The 18,146-nt window shown below is 45.3% G+C and overlaps 1 protein-coding gene across 1 annotated transcript in view; it reads right to left on the minus strand.

The window, feature by feature from the left end:
- The window catches only part of zc3h3 (zinc finger CCCH-type containing 3), a 92,981-nt gene that overhangs the window by 32,188 nt on the left and 42,647 nt on the right, over window positions 1–18,146 (minus strand). Inside the window, exons 4-6 of the mRNA XM_063200790.1 lie at window positions 16,736–16,880; window positions 5,333–5,478; window positions 3,297–3,378 (exon numbers count right to left, since the gene is read on the minus strand). Of these exons, the coding sequence (XP_063056860.1) occupies window positions 3,297–3,378; window positions 5,333–5,478; window positions 16,736–16,880 (373 nt within the window). The remainder of the gene's footprint in view (window positions 1–3,296; window positions 3,379–5,332; window positions 5,479–16,735; window positions 16,881–18,146) is intronic.

The raw sequence follows: 18,146 nt of genomic DNA on the forward strand, positions 1-18,146 counted from the left end.
GACATAATTCAGCAGATTATTTTATAAACAGCAACTTACAGATATTGACAGGGTATTGGTTACAGTCCCTGGAGCAGAGCACAAACACACATACGCACACACGCACACACATAGCCACAGATACAGCCACACACACAGTGCAGGTGCACATACAGTGAATACACACACACACATACAGACAGAAGTATGCACACACAGAAACACAGACACACAAAGTAAGGTAGAGCAGCTGAGGTATGAACAGCAGCACATCCAGGTGCAGAGGAAGACAGTGTGCACAGCTGTTGGTGATGCCCATATGTAGGAAGGCTGTTGGTGATGCCCATATGTAGGAAGGCTGTTGGTGATGCCCATATGTAGGAAGGCTGTTGGTGATGCCCATATGTAGGAAGGCTGTTGGTGATGCCCATATGTAGGAAGGCTGTTGGTGATGCCCATATGTAGGAAGGCTGTTGGTGATGCCCATATGTAGGAAGGCTGTTGGTGATGCCCATATGTAGGAAGGCTGCTGGTGATGCTCATATGTAGGAAGGCTGTTGGTGATGCTCAAACACAGACAGGCTGCTTAGTCAGGCAGCGATGGCCAGACACACAGATGGATGAACTGATATCCCACACAGCCAAAGGTACAGAGGTCTGCACACTGGCAGTTACGTTTCAACTATACTTATAGGTGCAGTATGTAGTATTATTTGTAGCTGTTTATTTCCAGACTTCATGCTGCTCATTCACAAAAGTTACCCTTTCACAAATGCTTACGACCACCATCAAATTCAAAACATTCACCACCACCATAAAATTCATTCATGTACATTTTGATGGGAAAAGTACACTTTTCAAACAGGAAAATGTGGATCGTCTAAAATTTCTAGCAACAGGCATTTTAGTTGCAAAACCTAATACTAGTAAAAGTGTTTATTACTTAGTCATATTCATGAAAAGATCAAATTTGGGAATAGGCAGCACAGTTGCAATGAGCAGCATAGTTGCAATACTTACCCTGGCCTCAATCCTACAAATTGGACTTTGAATGAAAACATGCAACGTTTTGATCAGCATTGGATTTTCAGGAATATGTGATTGAAACGTAAAATTTAAAAAGAGATTAAGCGTATTCATTATTTCAGAGGAAGACATAATTTCTCTTGTGGCACTCTTGTTCGCAAAACAAAGAGCGATACATGCTGTGGTACAAGATTTCTTAATAAATGCATTGTAATGCCGCGCTCATGAATCTTCGATGTAGTTAAGTAACTGCTTGCAGTTAGCACACACCAATCAGAGTGGAACCTGACCACTGATGGGCGTCTCAACCCAACTGAGCATGTTGAAAGGCGGACCCATGGGCCCCACCGTCCCCTCCGCCCCCCTCCAACGAGACCGAGACACACCAAAGCAATTTCCTCCCCAGTCTTTTCAACGAGTGCTGATGCTCCGGCATCAGGTTGGTGTGGAACAGTCATTAGCTGTGTCTCCCCTCTACACATCTCCTGCCTGTTCTCTTTCTACTTCTCCCTGCTCCAGGACACCCCCCCACACTCCCTCTCTCTCTCATACCACCTCTGAGCCTGGAAATAAGGTGTTCCAAGTCAGCATGTGTTTGTGTGAGAGTGTGTTTACGGAGGCGAATAAACTCCCCAGAGGTGATGAAAGAGCCGTGATGAGGGCAGTCAGCTGTGACGGAGCCACACAGATGCAAGCAAGATGAGAGAGAGAGAGAGAGAGAGAGAGAGAGAGAGAGAGAGAGAGAGAGAGAGAGAGAGAGAGAGAGAGAGAGAGATACCCCTGTGACTAAAAAACTGCCTGTCCCTGTTCCATAGAAATGAACCCCAAGTCATACACCGTGTTACCAAATTTGGAACAGGTGCTTGTGAGGTAAGTAAGTACTTTTTTTTGGAGCCAGCGCACACTAATTCCTGAATACACAATTGGGCATGTCTGGCCAAAAGTGTGCATATTTGGTTAAACTTCTACTACTTCAATTCAGACACAGAGGACAGATAAACAGACAGACTGACAGACAGACAGATAGACAGACAGACAGATAGACCCAAAAAGATAAACAAACATAGAAAAACAGATGGACAGAGAAAGCGTCGTCTAGAGTCAGAGAGAGAGAGAGAGAGAGAGAGAGAGAGAGAGAGAGAGAGAGAGAGAGAGAGAGAAGGGAAGGGAAGGATGCAACATGAGGGCGAACAATAAAGACTGCCTATACTGTACATATCCATCACAGGGGAGAGGTAAGAACTGGAACGAGTGACAGAGAGAGAAGAAGAAAGGAATGAAAATAAGAGGTAGAAAGGGATAGAAGAGAGGAGAGGAAAAGAGATGATGGGGAGAAAACAAGAGGGAGAAAATGAGGGGGGGGAAAGAGGAGAGTGAGGGAGGGAGTGAGAGTGAGTGAGTGAGTGAGTGAGTGAGTGAGTGAGTGAGTGAGTGAGTGAGTGAGTGAGTGAGGGAGTGAGTGAGTGAGAGAGAGAGAGAGAGAGAGAGAGAGAGAGAGAGAGAGAGAGAGAGAGAGAGAGAGAGAGAGCGAGAGAGAGAGAGAGAGAGAGAGAGAGAGAGAGAGAGAGAGAGAGAGAGAGAGAGAAAGCTGCAGTGATCAGCAGAAGTGAACGAGGCTTGGCAGAGATCAGCTGCTCCCCTTCTGTCTTGGCTCACACACTAAACACACACCAGCCCAGATACACACACACACCAGCCCAGATACACACACGCACCAGCCCAGACACACACACACACCAGCCCAGAGACACACACACACACCAGCCCAGAGACACACACACACACACACATGCACACGCACACACACACCAGCCCAGACACACACACACACCAGCCCAGAGACACACACACACACCAGCCCAGAGACACACACACACACCAGCCCAGACACACACATGCACACGCACATGCACACGCACACACACAAAGCCATTTCATATGCAGACCAATGTCTGGAAATACACATACAAGAACATGCACACACAACGACATAAGCACAAACAAACATAAATATATGGACAAACACACACACACACACACACACACACACACACACACACACACACACACACACACACACACACACACACACACACACACACACACACACACACACACACACACACGCACACACACGCACACACACGCACACACACGCACACACACGCACACACATGCAGACACACGCACACACACGCACACACACACACACGCGCGCGCACGCACACACACGCAAGCACGCACGCACACGCACATGCACACACGCACACACACAGGTGTGTTTTGCTCACCTGGCCACATGTCGGGTGCTGGAGGTCTTGTAGAGGTTGGCTGCCGTGGGGGAGGTGGAGGTGTGCAGGCTGTAGCGCCTCCCTGGGGGACACAAAGGGCACACGCTTACTTACCAAGGACAGCTGAACAGAGGGTAACTGCGGCTAACTGCTGTATACAACCCAATAGCTGGCGCATCATAGGTCAAACGCTAACACACGTCAAGGACAGCTGAGGCTAACTGCGGCTAAGTGGAGTAAACAACCCAATAGCTGGCGCATCATAGGTCAAACGCTAACACACGTCAAGGACAGCTGAGGCTAACTGCGGCTAACTGGAGTAAACAATAGGGATGTACCGAATCCTGATTTTTAAGGTTCTCTACCGAATACCGAATCCACTGCTGAAATTTAGGAGAATGCAAAACCGAATACCTAATCCTACTCCAATCAAAGAAACTGAACCCCATCAATAAGGCCAAATCCAAAACCGAATCTTGAAATCTAAGGGTGAATAGCTGTCACTGTAATAAATAATATTTTTTAAGCCAAATGCTGAGGCAAAACAGATAGCCCGTACCCAGGCAATGTACATTATAGTGTGCTTGAAATGCTAAGACACCACGTCACAGATAGCTGAGGCTATGGGCAAACGCTAAGCGCCTGAGAGGACGAGTGAATTACAGCTAACTGAGTCACAGTCACAACATTGTATGTGTAATGCTAAATGATAGGGATGTAAATAAAATCGAAATGTATCAATGTATCGGAAGTATCGGCCGGTGATTTAATCGAATTGCATCGTATCGTGGGGCATTCTTAAGAATCGAAAAGAATCGAATCGCTGGCCCCTGTGCAATGCCCTAGCTCCATAACACAATAGTAGTGGAAAAGTAATTGGAAAAAATCGAATCGAATCGTATCGTGGGGAATTCTTAAGTATCGAAAAAAAATCGAATCCCTGCTTTAAGAAATCGATACCATATCGTATCGTCATGAAGGCTGTGATTTACACCCCTACTAAATGAGGTTTTCAGAGTGAGGAGTCCGCACACTTAGAACGCTTTGTGTTGTGTTTTTATTTTTTAATGGTAGGATAACGTTTCGACCTCAACAGTCTTCTTCAGATTCTCCAAATGCTAAATGAGGGTAAGGGTAAGGGTAAGTGCCAGTGTCCATTTTATAGGCGAAATGCTACAAAACCACAGAAAGCTGTGGGCGAATGCTAAGCACCTGAGAGGAACTAAGGCAAAAACTACCGCTAAAAAGCTAACTGCCGCTACTATCCACCCACACACATAGACTGTACATTTCACAGCACCTGCCACATCCAGCTGTGAAATACAGTACTGACTAGTGCAGACAGAACATGTAAAAAAACCTCCTCTTATTCCAAATTCCACAAAATATGTCAGTGGAAATGCACTACTCAGCTGTTTAAGATGTACTGTAGCTGAATGATGTAGACGGCAACAATTTACAACTGCACGGCTGAGGACTCGGAATGAAGACAAAATATCCTGTGGGGCTCTCTTGGTGTGTCGTGTCGTGTGTGTCATGTGTGTGCGTGTGTGTGTGTGTGTGTGTGTGTGTGTGTGTGTGTGTGTGTGTGTGTGTGTCGGTATGTGGGTTAAAGGCATCAGAAGGCTAGTCATGTGTGGGGTATGTTTAATTCCAGCAGTGGTGCACGGTGAACAGTGCAGTCGGGAACTTTAATCTCTCTCTTCCACATGTGTGCGTGCACACACACACACGCACAAACACACTGATAGATGACAACTTTATTATTTCAGATAGCCGGCCTCTGCTCCCTCCTACTGAGGAGACAGGGTCATAACATGGAGTCTACAGACCCAAATATACACACACGCACGCAGGCAGGCAGGCATGTAGGTAGGCACACAAGCATACACCCTTTTTCTCACACAAAGCTACTGCTGTGTTCAAAAAGGTTGCATGCACTTACAATAGGCCGACATATATATATAAAAAACACACACACACATGCTCACACACGCAATAATAATAAATGGCATAATTAATGGCATGTACCGTACCTGCTCTGTTGAAAGTGGTGGTTGGGGCCTGAGTGCGAGAGATCTTATTGGGTGACACCTGGTAGAGCTCTCCTCCAATCCAGCGCATGCGTCGGCCCCGCCAGTCCCGCTCCTGGACGCCACGCAGCCGGTTCTGGAGGAGCATTCTGGGAAAAGAAGAGGGAGCGCATGTCAAACCACTGTGGTGTAGAGTGATGCAGAGAGTCATTTTCATATTGATTCAAATGATAGACTTTCTGTGTGCACATATGTGCATGTGTATGTGTGCAAGTGTATGTGTGTGTGCACGTCTATGTGTTAGAGTTCCATCACCAAAGTAGAGGATGTGCTCTGGGTCTTCAGTACGGCTGCGACCCCAATTTGAAGTTGGGAGGTGATTCCTCTCCCCTTTGTTTGTGTGTGTGTGTGTGTGTGTGTGTGTGTGTGTGTGTGTGTGTGTGTGTGTGTGTGGGTGCGTGAGTGTCCCCAGCGTGCACTGTGCTTCTCTAAATTGACCTACTGATAGACTGCACTGACCAGAGGAAATGAGGAGAGTTGAGAAGAGTTGAGAAGAGGAGAGAAGAGAAGAGAAGAGAAGAGAAGAGAAGAGAAGAGAAGAGAAGAGAAGAGAAGAGAAGAGAAGAGAAGAGAAGACAAGAGAAGAGAAGAGAAGAGAAGAGAAGAGAAGAGAAGAGAAGAGAAGAGAAGAGAAGAGAAGAGAAGAGGAGAGGAGAGGAGAGGAGAGGAGAGGAGAGAAGAGAAGAGGGGAGAGGAAATCAATAACATACAAGATGGAGTGAGAGCCAGAGGGGTGTGTATACACACACACACGTCCATGTATGAGTCCAACTTATGAAGACAACTGCGTTTTTTTTATTCCCGTCTGTGCTTTGAGTAGATATGTATTAAAGTGAGTGTTTGTGTGTAAGAATGTTATTGTACTGTACATGCAAACTCTTAAGTGTGTGACACAGAATGTGTTGTTCGTGTGTATATGGGTGTGTGACTGAGAGAGAGAATGTGTGTGGGAGAAAAGGGAGAAAGGAAGAGGGTGTGTGTGTGTGTGTGTGTGTGTGTGTGTGTGTGTGTGTGTGTGTGTGTGTGTGTGTGTGTGTGTGTGTGTGTGTGTGTGTGTGTGTGATGTGATTTCCTCTCTGTAATGGCCAACATGAATCCATTTCCAGTCTGTTCGCAGCACAACAGCAAATTACACACACTCACTCTCCTCCAGCACACACACACACACACACACACACACACACACACACACACACACACACACACACACACACACACACACACACACACACACACACACACACACACACACACACACACACACACACACACACACACACACACACACACACACACACACAATCACACACACACACACACACACACACACACACACACACAGCCCCAATGTACACCCACACATGCACACACACATGCACGCACGCACAAGCGCGCGCACAAACACACACAATCTCGGTCCAATTGAGGGGACTCAACAATGCAATTTAGAGGTGGTGGGAGCCGGGAGTCTGGACATCACAGGGCTCCAAGTGAGCGCGCTCAGACATTAGTCATTACTCCTTACAGGTGTTACTGTACAGCTGTGTGTGTGTGTGTGTGTGTGTGTGTGTGTGTGTGTGTGTGTGTGTGTGTGTGTGTGTGTGTGTGTGTGTGTGTGTGTGTGTGTGTGTGTGTGTGTGTCCATCGACATACTTGAACAGGTTTCTTCCTGATTTAATAAAAACTTAACTTTGCTCCCATTTATCACGTAAATGTCTCGCTTTTACAAGAAAAAAAGGAGACAATAGAATAAATGTTTTTGCTTCTTTAACTTGTTATCAATGTCTCAAAGGGAAAATATTGACTTACTTATGTAATGTTTTAAATACAAAAACAAAATTGAATTCGGAGATATGAAAGATTCCAGCCCTGTCCTCTGCTGAGGTGTTCCTCTCACTGCTGGTAGGCATTCTTGGAGATCGTGCTTCTCTGCTACTGTTATCTATACTCTAAAGTCCAATGGCCATCTTTGTATTCAAAGGTGCACCGTGTATTATTTTTAGTAGCTTATTTCCAGAATTCCAGAATTGGTCCGCCATTTTGAATTTCCAGAAATGGCATTTTTAGCTGCAAAACTTACTGTACTTTGGACATACTAGAAAACGTTGGTTTATGATTTATTTAATATTCATTCAACAAAAGATCAAATTTGGCAATAGGCAGCACAGTTTCAGTGTGTAGTATAGTTGCAATACTTACTCTGACCACCATCTTACACAGTGCACCTTTAAGACGGAAACTGCACGTTACTTTTTATTGCCAAGGCATTGTTGGGTAGTCGGTCCCCTTCCCTAGTCGGTCATCGAGGCACTTTGCTACTATCGCTTGCCAATACATTGTTTTGGAGGAGAAATACCTCTCGCCAACCATTCACAGGAAGGATTTGTTCACTAACTACAACTAATAAGCTCAGCAGTGAAATGATTACCCCACAAAACAGAACTGCAGAGCACAAAGCCCCATGCACACATTGTCAGTGGAGGAGTTCAAAGGAAAAACACACAAAACCCACCCAAATTAATTCCCAATTTCACTAGACCGGATTGCTTATATACAATAAAAGCCTTTTAAATGCTAAAAACCTTTTAAAATAACCTTTAAAACCTCATGACTATTTTAAAAAAAATGAACCTTTATTTGTGTGAGCATGCTTGGTTTTCCCAGTGAGTCCTCCATTGTTTATGGCCATACATGACTCAGGAGTCCTGGGAAGAGAGCAGCACTGGGCATGGAGAGCAGCTTAGAGAGAGAGAGAGAGAGAGAGAGAGAGAGAGAGAGAGAGAGAGAGAGAGAGAGAGAGAGAGAGAGAGAGAGAGAGAGAGAGAGAGAGAGAGAGAGAGAGAGAGAGAGAGAGAGTGTATGAGTGAGGCAGGCCGTAGACTCTTCTCCATCCTGATCGATACTCAAGCACTAAACCTGATGAGGGCACGGCTCTTCAATTCTGCATGAGGGTCTGTGTGTGTTTGTGTGTGCATGTGTGTGTGTGTAAGAGGGGGGTGAATGTGCAAGTGTGTGTGTGTGCGTGTGTGCGTGTGCGTGTGCGTGTGTGTGAGAGAGAGTGACACCCACTATCAAGAAAATAAAAGCCCCAACTTAGAGGTAAAAAGGGGCGATTAAGTGAAAGACAAGAAGGCTGGAGATGAGTGAAGCGTCCAAATAAACACACACCACCAAAAGAGTGATAGACACGGGGACAGAAACGAGGAATCTGGCACTCATCCCTCACTTTCAGAGAAATATAGTGAGTGGGACTGAATAGAGAGGAGGAGGAGAGGGGAGGGAGAGAAGATGAAAAGATATGTGGAGGAGGAGAGGAGAGGAGAGGAGAGGGGAGGAGAGGGGAGGAGAGGAGAGGAGAGGAGAGGAGAGTAAAAGACATGTGGAGGAGAGGAAAGGAGAGGAGTGGAGAGATATGTGGAGGAGAGGAGGGAAAAACAGGAGCGGAATATACAGTACATACTAGAGAAGAGGAGAAAAGCAAGATGTGAAAAAGAAGTGTGGAGGAGGAGAGGAGCAGGAGGGGAGGGTGAGGAGTGGGGGAATGGAGGAGAGGAGAAGAGAAGTGTAGGGGATGAGGAGGGGAGGGCGAGGAGTTGAGAGATGGAGGAGAGGAGAGGAGAGGAGAGGAGAGGAGAGGAGAGGAGAGGAGGAGTGGGGAGAAAAGGAGAGGAGAGGAGAGGATAAGAGAAGAACAGAGGAGAGGAGGGGACATGAGACGAGGCGAGTAGGGGAGGGGAGGAGGTTCTGGCATGATATACGCGCTGACGTCTCGTGCTTTACAGCTTTCTTAATTCAGCTGCGGCTACTATTAATGCCCTTAATGTTGAGATTATATCTCTTTTCTGGTGGCAGGACAGATTTACGCCGGCCATATCTCTAGCCAGTCCCACGCCGCTCCAGCCCAGCCCAGCCCCCACACGCCCACGCACACTCACATACAGTATAGTAACCCACATGCACACACTCGCAGATACACACACGTGCATACACATCTCACAAAGATAGACACACACATTCACCGTCTCTCTCTCCCTCTCTCTCACACACACGAACGCATTCATAGTCTCTCTCTATCTCTCTCTCTCACACGCACACGAACACACGCACACTCACACACTCAAACTCGCCTGGCCCAGCCCACCAATCACCCGCTGGCCTGATCCTGCTGACTAAACACTCATGCAATGCATGCTGGGAGCGAGGGGTCACAGTCGTTCCCTCGGGACTGAGGGGCAAGCAAAGAGGGCATGAACGAAACGCATTGTGTGTGTATGTGTTACATATATTTGTTTGTTTACTACTGTACTCCGTGTGAGTGCTGATGTTTAAGTGCACTGGCTTATGTTGCGTGCCTGTGTGTTTGTGGACTGGGCAATATGCAACTGTATCGCCAAGAGAGAAGTGTTCACTTATATGCCATGTCTTAATGCTAGCCACTAAAGTGTGCTTGCTAATATTAGGTGCACTCAACTGGAACCTATTTACAACCCATATGGGGCGTTTTCCAGAGGGGGTAAGCCATCAGAAACAATTGTAATGCGTCATGGAGACAGGCGGTAAACAACTGCATTTACCAGCCTCTTGCACGCCTTGCCCGAGCTGCCTGAATAGCTGGGAATTTCTTTATTTGAGAAACATGCTTTTTCTATTCATACTTGAGCTTATAATACTACTTACTTTATAAGATAGTACTGTAAACCGTTTAAGATCTTAAATTGCCCCACCCTTGTCTTTCAGATTAGTTTTGTTTTATTTTGTGAGGGTTTTTAGTCCCGTCTTATGGCAAAATATTGCTGCTTGCGTTCATTCATTCATTCATTCATTATATCCCCGAAACGCGGAGCGTCGGGGATGTAATGGTTTTGCGTGCGCCGCCGCCGCCACGTCCGCGTCCCCGTCCGCCGCGTCCACCGCCGCCGCGTCCACCGCCGCCGCGTAAGGTCTTTCGTGTTAACGCGATAACTTTTGAACGGATGTTTGGATTTCTCCCAGATTTTTTGGGTGAATGCTGTAGGGCAGGTTCATGAACTGATTCGAGTTTGGAGGTCAACACTTTCAAGATGGCTGAATTCAAGATGGCCGAATTTTTGTTTGGCCCATAACTTCTGACTGGGTGGATGGATTTTTCCCAGATTTGGTGTGTTAAAGCTCTAGGGTAGGTTCATGAACTTATTCGAGTTTGGAGGCCAACACTTTCAAGATGGCTGAATTCAAGATGGCCGAATTTTTGTTTGGCTCATAACTTCTGACCAGTCAGATGGATTTCTCCCAGATTTGGTGTGTTAATGCTCTGGGGTAGGTTCATGAACTTATTCGAGTTTGGAGGCCAACACTTTCAAGATGGCTGAATTCAAGATGGCCGAATTTTTGTTTGGCTCATAACTTCTGACCAGTCGGATGGATTTGTCCCAGATTTGGTGTGTTAATGCTCTAGGGTAGGTTCATGAACTGATTTGAGTTTGGAGGTCAACAGTTTCAAAATGGCGGAATTTTTATTTGGCCCATAACTTCTGACTGGGTGGATTGATTTGCCCGGTACTACCTTATTTTAACAGTTCACCATTTCAGTGAATCTACCATATTACAGTAGTACAGTGTAACAATATTTAATACCATGTAACACCAGTGTAATACCAGTGTAACAATATGCAATACCAGGTACAGTGTAATAACCAGTGTACAACATTTAATACCATGTAATACTAGTGTAATACCAGTGTAACAATATGCAATACCACGTAATACCACTTACACAAAAATACATGATGTAGTACACAATTGGTACATGGTGTTACACTGGTATTACATGGTATTAAATATTGTTACAATGGTTATTACACTGTACCTAATGTGGTATATTCACTGTAATAGTGAACCATTAAAACAGTGTTACCATTTGCCCCATTTTTTGCTTCATTTTCACAATAGTCATTTGGTTTTAAGCCTATGCACGTCATTGATCTATGTATAGATATTAGGGCTGTAACGATATTGTATCGAACCGAGAAATCGTGATACACAGAGTCACGATACTGTATCGTGATACAAGGAGGCAGTATCGTGATACGCCCTTTCAAAGTTTTATTACCCATTAGTCCAGAAAACAACCTTATGATTTGATGTGAAAGTGTTTCCAAACTTCAGTGGAGATACATTTCAGAAATCGTGGGGTGTATCGAACCGTAGGTCAAAAATCATGATACGAACCGAATCGTGAGTTGAGTGTATCGTTACAGCCCTAATATATATTAAATATATTTCTTTAATATTTTGTATTTATCATATACGTTTATGAAAAGGTGGACGGGAGTGGTAGGAATGATGGGGGACTGGAAGCGTTACGTTTCGGGGATATACCTTAAGCAGTCGAAGGCGACTGCACAGGCAGTCTAGTTCATTCATTCATTCATCCATCCATCCATCCATCCATCCATCCATCCATCCATCCATCCATCCATCCATCCATCCATCCATTCATTCATTCCTGAGGCCATACTGAGCACATGGCTGAGAAGACATGGTAGGCAGAGGAGCAGGATTTGGAGAGTGTCACTGGCACTGGTGAGGTCTTCTGGTTTGCTGCCATCCACACAGGTAGGGCAGTGGCATAGAGATAGGATAGACCACTCTCACTAGGGGTGTAAATAATATACGAAATGTATCAATATATCGCGATATAATCTGACGATTGAAACGAATCGCATCGTATCGTGGGGCATTCTTAAAGGGACACTGTGCAGGAAATGGTCAAAAAAGGTACTGCAACTATGCTGCTCACTGAAACTGGGCTGCCTATTGCCAAATTTGATCTTTACATGAAAGTTGCCTATTGCCAAATTTGATCTTTACATGAACGTTTACTAAGTAATAAACAAATATTTTCTAGTATGGTCCAAGTACAGTAATTTCTGCAGCTAAAAATAGCTGTTTTTGGAAATTCAAAATGGCAGACCATGGAGAAGATCCTCCTTTTCATGTATGAAAAGTGCAATTTTTCCAGTCATAATGAATACTTAGAATTTGATGGTGGTGGTAAGTATTCATGAAAAAGGTAACATTAGTGAATGGGCAGCATGAATTCTGGAAATAAACAACTAAAAATCTCACACAGTGTCCCTTTAAGTATCGAAAATAATGCGGCATAGAGTTGGTTGGCATCCACACAGATAGGAGAGCTGTAATCTGCATAAGTAGGAGAGTGACAGAGATGCAAAGGTAGGGGATTGGCATAGTTAGGATAGAACTGGTTGGCATTCACAGTGGTAGGGCTTTGGTATACAGTTAGAACAGAGCTGGATGGAATCCACAGAGGTAGGGAATTGATATACATGTAGTTAGAATAGAGCTGGTTGGCATCCACACAGGTATGGGGTGCGGTACAGAGTTAGAACAGATTTGGATGCCATCCACAGAGGTAAGGGAGCAGTGTAAGGCAGATGGGTATGAGCCCAAAAAAATGTTGACCCCCTCGGACGGGACGGACACAGCAGGGGTCAGCGCAGGTAAGAAGAACACCGCTGACATCAGCACACACACTTACACACACACACACACCAGAGGTCATCTGGGCACTGAGCAGACCCAGTCACCCAAAAACCACACACACACACACACACACACACACACACACACACACACACACACACACACACACACACACACACACACACACACACACACACACACACACACACACACACACACACACACACACACACACACACACACACACACACACACACAGAGAGACGCACACATTCTCTCTCTCTGCCTCTCCCTCATCCCACTAATATTTCACACAGGCCAGCGTCATGGCGCCTCAAATTGAAAATGCCATAGTGAATCAATATTAACTGCAGGGCCAGTCAATGAGCGGCCATCCGTCACCAGCCCTGAGGCCTGAGCACTGCGCTCCCGACGGCCCGCTCGCACGCTACCTACCCACGGGCCTCTCTATTAAACACACACTTAACAAACTACTAACATGCACTTCCCATTCTTAAAACATGCACCCATCATAACATAACATAAATACTGTATGCATTTAGCATGTTCAAACACGTGCATGCATGGGTCTTTCTAAGCCGACTCTCACCAGATGAATTTGTTCCGCCTTGCTCCATGAACTTATATCTGGAGGTATGCCACATGCGTAGGTCTGCAAAGATATGGTTTTATCAAAAAATCCTTGCATGCGATTGGGGACGCGATTGTCTGACATTTTTATTGAGGTGCTACTGTACTGTAACTGCTCACTAGGGCTGTAATGATATTGTGATACGAACCAAATGGTGAGTTGAGTGTATCGTTACAGCCCTACTGCTCACAAATTCACGTTTCATTTTTTACCCTTTTTTACCCTCCACTGTGTTTAAACTGACTTTGTCACATCTCTGAAAATCCTGCAATGCTGATTGGGTCCGCTGCATTTTGGTTTGGGAGCAGGGCGAATCCGAAGGTCCATCCAGACCCTCATCTGATCTCACGAAGCTGAGTGGAAATACACAGGGTCTAGTGAGAGGCAGGCTAGGGCAGGGGTATTCAATTAAATGTCAACGAGGGCCAGTTTTTTAAATTCCTCCCAGTAAAGGGGCAGAACTATACATATGTATTATGGTTGCCGACTGTCAATGAAAACAAATATGGGAGAAGTGGAGGGTCTGTGGGTCCTCTCCCAGAAAGTTTTGCATTTCTTAGATGTAATTTCCTGCATGTTAACATCCCGTGTCCTGTTTCAGCATGATAACGGAACCCATACTTTTATGTCTTAATAAAAAAACCAAAACTATTCTGTATTTCAAGGGGCTTGTGGGGGGGCAGAACCTTGCAGTTCAAGGTCCGCATCTGGCCCCAGGGCCGCCATTTGAATAGCCCTGGGCTGGGGTCTTTCTGTGCTACCTACAGACGGGTCACTCTCAGACACACACTTAACACATTGCCAACACACACTTACGTAACACACTGCAAAGACACACTTCCCATTCTTTGAACATACATATGACCCCATCAGTATAGCATATTTAGAGAAGCTAAGACTTGATACTGACTACTTAGTATTACCTCCGCCAAGGAAGTTATGTTTTCAGTCGTGTTGGTTTGTCGGTCTGTTTGTTTGCTGGATCACAATCTGGATCCAGGATTTTAAAAAAAAGATACTTCATCATTGCGGGATGGGGTCAATTTTGACTTTACAGTTTCTAACTCTTCAAAAACAAGACAGAAAGACTTAAAAAAAATTAGGATGTAACATGGCCAAATGTTCCATCAAACAGCTTCTGTGGCGGAGGTCTGCACTCTCAGAGTGCATTTCTAGTATTATTAACCTCAAATTACCGCAAGAGCACATGATTCAACCATGCATTATTAATTCTAACTCAAAGTTACTTTCAATGGATGGAAACGCATACCTGACTTTAATTGGACTAAATATACACTTGTGAAAATGTGTGCAAACGCACACGCGCACACAGCTCTTGATACTGAAGTATCAAGGCAATTTTAGAAGACGTTACATTTTACCCTGCTGACATAAATTACGAAACGCCGCTTAAAGACAACTCCCCTTTCCACTCCATAACTCTGCCTTCCTCCCTCACTTTACATACGTCTCTTTTTGCCCTCTCCTGCCCTCTCCTCCCTTCTTCAACTTCTCTAAATCTGTAACTATCTCCCACTCTCTTTCTCTCTCCCTCTCTGCCATACTCTCTCCCACTCTTTCCATCCCTCCCTCTAATCCCCCTTCCCCCTCTCCCCTCTCACTCCCTCCAGTGTCTCTCCCCTCCGCACTAAATCAAAGGAATGAAGTTCGATTCATTTGCTTAATAGGAGCATTGAATGTGTGAGGATGGACAACTGATTTACAGGGGGATATCTTTACTACGTCGGCACAGCCTCCTCTCTTTCTCTCCCTCCCCGGCCTGCCTTACTTGTCGCCCTCATCTTCATCCCTCTCCATTCATCACTCTCTCTGTCATTCTTCTATGACTCCCAACTCCTGCTCTTTCCATCATTTCGAGTACAAATGTGCGTGTGTGACTGTGTGCGCTTCATTAAGTGTGTGTGTGTGTGTGTGTGTGTGTGTGTGTGTGTGTGTGTGTGTGTGTGTGTGTGTGTGTGTGTGTGTGTGTGTGTGTGTGTGTGTGTGTGTGTGTGTGTGTGTGTGTGTGTGTGTGTGTGTGTGTGTGTGTGTGGATATATATGTTTAATTAAACGTCTGTAAGTGTGTGTGTGTTTATGAGCGTGTGGTCGTAATGGTTTGTAATGAGGACAGTAGTGGAGTGCTGTTGGCCGTCTATGCTGCTCCCAGCAGCAGATAGCAGCTTATCGCACAGCACATGTGTTTAAACAGCAACTACGAACCGCATGAAGAAGTGTGTATAGTGAGAGAGAGAGAGAGAGAGAGAGAGAGAGAGAGAGAGAGAGAGAGAGAGAGAGAGAGAGAGAGAGAGAGAGAGAGAAAAGAGTAAGGCTCCGTTTATACCTGTACATATAGATAGATATTTTAACAAACAAATGATTTTCCTTCTCTACGATTACCAAAATATCTTTGTTCACACCATCGGCCAATCTGCATTAATATGCTACCAAAAGCGGTCTTAAATAGGCCTACGTTAAGCCTGTGCGAGGTAAGAAGAATGTCATTCAAGTAGGCCTATCCGTTTTTCGCCATTTATATACAAACACTAACAGAGTTTTTAAAAAAAAAATCTCGACTTTTGCCAGAGTTTTTAAGAAGCTTCAGTTTCAGAGGAAAAACCTTTGTGTGTAAACGAAAGGATCAACTGAAGGGAAATGTCTTTGTTTATCAAAATACCTGGGTATGTATAAATGGCCCCTAAGATATCGTTACAGACAGAAAGGCGCAGAGACAGACAGAAAGTGACAGAGAGAGAGAAACACAGACAGAGACAGAGACAGAGAAAGAACGAGGGAGAAACAGTGATGCAGAGAGAAACACGACTGAGGATGGAAGAGGACTGAAGAAAAAGGGAGGGGAGAAAAGAGGAAAAGAAATAGAGGTGGAGAAATGCTGAATAGGCAGAATGCAGAGAACGTCTCTGTGGCAACCAGAGATGATAGCGGGGGAGGTGTGTGTGGTAGTGTGTGTGTGGTTGTGTGGTTGTGTGTGTGTGTGTGTGTGTGTGTGTGTGTGTGTGTGTGTGTGTGTGTGTGTGTGTGTGTGTGTGTGTGTGTGTGTGACCTGGCCAACTGCCTTCTCCAGGCCAGTGGTGGTCCGTGTGTGTGTGTGTGTGTGTGTGTGTGTGTGTGTGTGTGTGTGTGTGTGTGTGTGTGTGTGTGTGTGTGTGTGTGTGTGTGTGTGTGTGTGTGTGTGTGTGTGTGTCTGACCTGGCTGACTGTACCCTCCTGGCCCTCCATGAGCGGGCAGTGCTGGGTGGCGAGGAGTGCGAGTGGGAGAGTGTGTGCCAGCGCCTGGCATCGATACGGTAACGCGTCCGCACCCGACTGTGGACTGGGTGAGCCACAGCAGGACCTGAGGGAGGGAGAGAGAGAGAGAGAGGGAGATAGAGAACGAGAAAAAGAAAAAAATGAGCAAGAGAAAAAGAGAGAATGAGAGAGAGAGAGCAAAGAGAGAGGATATGGAGAAAACCGAAGAAAAAAGAAAAAGTTAGCCAGATACAGAAACCTGCCAGAAAATTACACTCAGACAGACACAGACATACAGTGCATACACACACACATGCAGTCACAGACTCTCGATTCCAGGACACCAGGGACTGCAAACTCACCAGACACAGCCAGAGATACTCTCTTACTTAAAGACACACACACGCACACACACACACACACACACACACACACTTCCAAGTTCTCTGACAGCCACACTCTTTTTTTAACAAGGCTCACACAGGCAAATGAAGGAATAACAAAGGCTGAATTTTTATGGGTCTAATAAATCATTCCCACTGTCTCCACTGTATCCTCCTCTCTTCTCTCCTCCTCTCTTCCTGTCTCGTCTCCTCTCCTCACCTCTCATTCATCCTATCATTTCACACATTCATCAGCCGGCACGCGCAGGCACGCGTACAAGTCATTTATTTACTTCTTTATTTGCCTCTGGTTCCTTTGCTCTCTCCTGCGCCTCCCCCGACCCACACCACGGCGCCCCTATCCATCAGTCTTGAGAGCCCAGGAATGAGGCACCTTACTGGGGGAAGGCAGCCCTGCTTCGCCTGGGTAAAGGACGGAGCAGCCAGTCCAAAGGGGGACTCACGCCAAAGACATGAACTTAAGTTACCCCTAAATGTTTCTCCTCGGGGTTTGTAAAAAAACACCCAAATGTACCCTCTCTGTCCACAAAACTCAAAGTGTTTTAGATTAGGATGACTGGGTCAATTTTAGTTGTGAAGACAATTCTGAGATTAAAAAAATGTTTGATATGGGAAAGGGGAGGGGAGATGGGATGATTTCATGTCTGCTCCTTTAGACCCAGCTCAAGCATCCTCTGTCTGATCAAAATGCTTTATGTTACCCAGACGTTTATTCAGAATTAAATGAAAGTGCTTCGCCTAAGCTCGAAAGACAATAATTTCAATTCCGAACTATTTAATTTGGAATTATTAGTTAGGAATTAAAAACATTATGTAAACGTGGCCAATGTCTTGAGAAAAATAAAAACAGAATCTGGAAAGAAAAAAATCCAGAAAATGCATAAAAACATTTACCTGACTCTTGCCATCTGGCTTATTGACAATATTACCTGACCTATTTTAGCCAACCATTTTGATTAACAGTACAG

This window comes from Engraulis encrasicolus, chromosome 6 (assembly GCF_034702125.1).
Source record: "Engraulis encrasicolus isolate BLACKSEA-1 chromosome 6, IST_EnEncr_1.0, whole genome shotgun sequence".
Taxonomy (NCBI): domain Eukaryota; kingdom Metazoa; phylum Chordata; class Actinopteri; order Clupeiformes; family Engraulidae; genus Engraulis; species Engraulis encrasicolus.